Source organism: Trachemys scripta, chromosome 7 (genome assembly GCF_013100865.1).
Source record: "Trachemys scripta elegans isolate TJP31775 chromosome 7, CAS_Tse_1.0, whole genome shotgun sequence".
NCBI lineage: Eukaryota > Metazoa > Chordata > Testudines > Emydidae > Trachemys > Trachemys scripta.
Window position 1 is genome coordinate 1,203,157 of NC_048304.1, and position 1,787 is coordinate 1,204,943.

The following is a 1,787-nucleotide window of genomic DNA, read 5'->3' on the forward strand; positions in this document are numbered from 1 at the left end:
GGCGTGGCTGGGGACCGGGCGGCATGGTTGGGGGCTGGGCTTGTGGGGGCATGGCTGGGGGCTGGACAGTGTGGCTGGGGCCAGGTGGCAGGGCTGGGGGCTGGGTCAGGGGATCGGCAGCATGGCCGGGGGCCGGGCGGTGTGGCTGGGGTCTGGACAGCGTGGTTGGGGGCCAGGATGGGCACCAGGCAGCGTGGCTGGGGGCCAGGCGGCATGGCTGGGGTCTGAACGGCGTGGCTGGGGGCCAGGCGGCGTGGCCAGGGGATGGGTGGCGTGGCTGGGGTCTGGACAGCGTGGTTGGGGGCCAGGATGGGCACCAGGCAGCGTGGCTGGGGGCCAGGCGGCATGGCTGGGGTCTGGACGGCATGGCTGGAGGCCGGGCGGCGTGGCTGGGGTTACCGGACGACAACCGGTATCTCGTAGGGTGTAACTGTAACCAGCACTCGCGCCGGTGCCACTTCGACATGGCCGTGTACCTGGCCACGGGCAACACCAGCGGGGGCGTCTGTGACGACTGTCAGCACAACACCATGGGCCGCAGCTGCCAGCTCTGCAAACCCTTCTACTACAGGGACCCCAGCCGGGACCTGCGGGACCCCGGGGCCTGCCGAGGTGAGGGGCCCCAGGGCCGTGGGTGGAGAACTGAGCCCTGTCTCGGGTAGGGGGGCAGGGAGGCCTTTCCCGTGGGGGAGGGCAGGGCCTGGGGTGCTGGGCCCGTCTGACTCTGTCTGTTTGGGGCTCCGCAGCCTGTGACTGTGACCCAGTTGGCGCCCTGGACGGTGGGATCTGCGATGCCCACGACGACCCGGCGCTGGGGCTCCTGGCCGGGCAGTGCCGCTGCAAGGAGCACACGCGGGGCCCACGCTGCGACCAGTGCCAGCCGGGGTTCTTCGGGCTCAGCGGGGACAACCCCCAGGGCTGCCAGCGTGGGTATCTCCAGCCACATGGCCAGCTGCCATTCCTGCCTCTGCCAACAGGGGGCGCTCGGGGAAGTTGGGTGGGGTGAGGGCTCTGGGGGGAGCTCCCAGCAGGGGTCTGGGGGGCAGGACATGGGGCTGGCTGTGGGGGGAGTTTACAGCAGGGGGCGCTGGGAGGTGGGGCAGGGTGCTGTCTGGGGGGGCTCCCAGCAGAGGGGGCGGGGGGGGCAGGACAGGGGGCTGGCTGGGGGGGCTCGCAGCAGGGGGCGCTGTGGGGGCAGGGGGGGTGAGGGCTGTGGGGTGGTGCTGGCCAGTGCCACCCTCTCACCCATTCTCCATGTCAGGCTGCCAGTGCCACCCCCAGGGGACAGTGTCGGATGGGACCCAGTGCGACCCCGTCAGCGGCAACTGCTTCTGCAAGCGCTTGGTGACCGGCCGAAGCTGTGACCAGTGCCTGGTGAGTGCCAGCCTTACGGGCAACGCCGCTCCACGGCTGCTGCCTCAGCTCCCCAGGGTGTGTCACTGGCCGGGGGTGCCTGAGGGCTGCCCCACTAGACCCCCTTCCTGGGGCTTATACACCCTTAACCCACCCCCTAGACACTTGAGTAACAGACAGGGAAAACTGAGGCACACCCACAGTATTCCGTCACACCAGGGGGCAGGGCCTAGGCTGACTGGTTGGGGTCAGGTGAGTCAGGTTGGGCGGGGCCTGGTGGGTTAGGTGGGTCGGGCCGGGCTGAGTAGGGGTCGGCCTGGGCGGGGCCTGGTGGGTGGGGTGGGGCCGGGCTGGGGTTGGGCAGGTTAGGCTGGGTGGGGCTTGGCCGGTGGGGTGGGGCCAGGCAGGGGTCAGGCTGGGTGGGGCCTGGTGGG

General features: G+C 71.0%; 1 protein-coding gene across 1 annotated transcript in view; it reads left to right on the forward strand.

The window, feature by feature from the left end:
- Window positions 1–1,787, forward strand: part of LAMB2 (laminin subunit beta 2) — a gene marked incomplete in the record, with an annotated part of 91,507 nt that overhangs the window by 65,295 nt on the left and 24,425 nt on the right. The window contains 3 exon segments of the mRNA XM_034774984.1: window positions 424–612; window positions 747–926; window positions 1,262–1,374. Coding sequence (XP_034630875.1) covers window positions 424–612; window positions 747–926; window positions 1,262–1,374 — 482 coding nt within the window.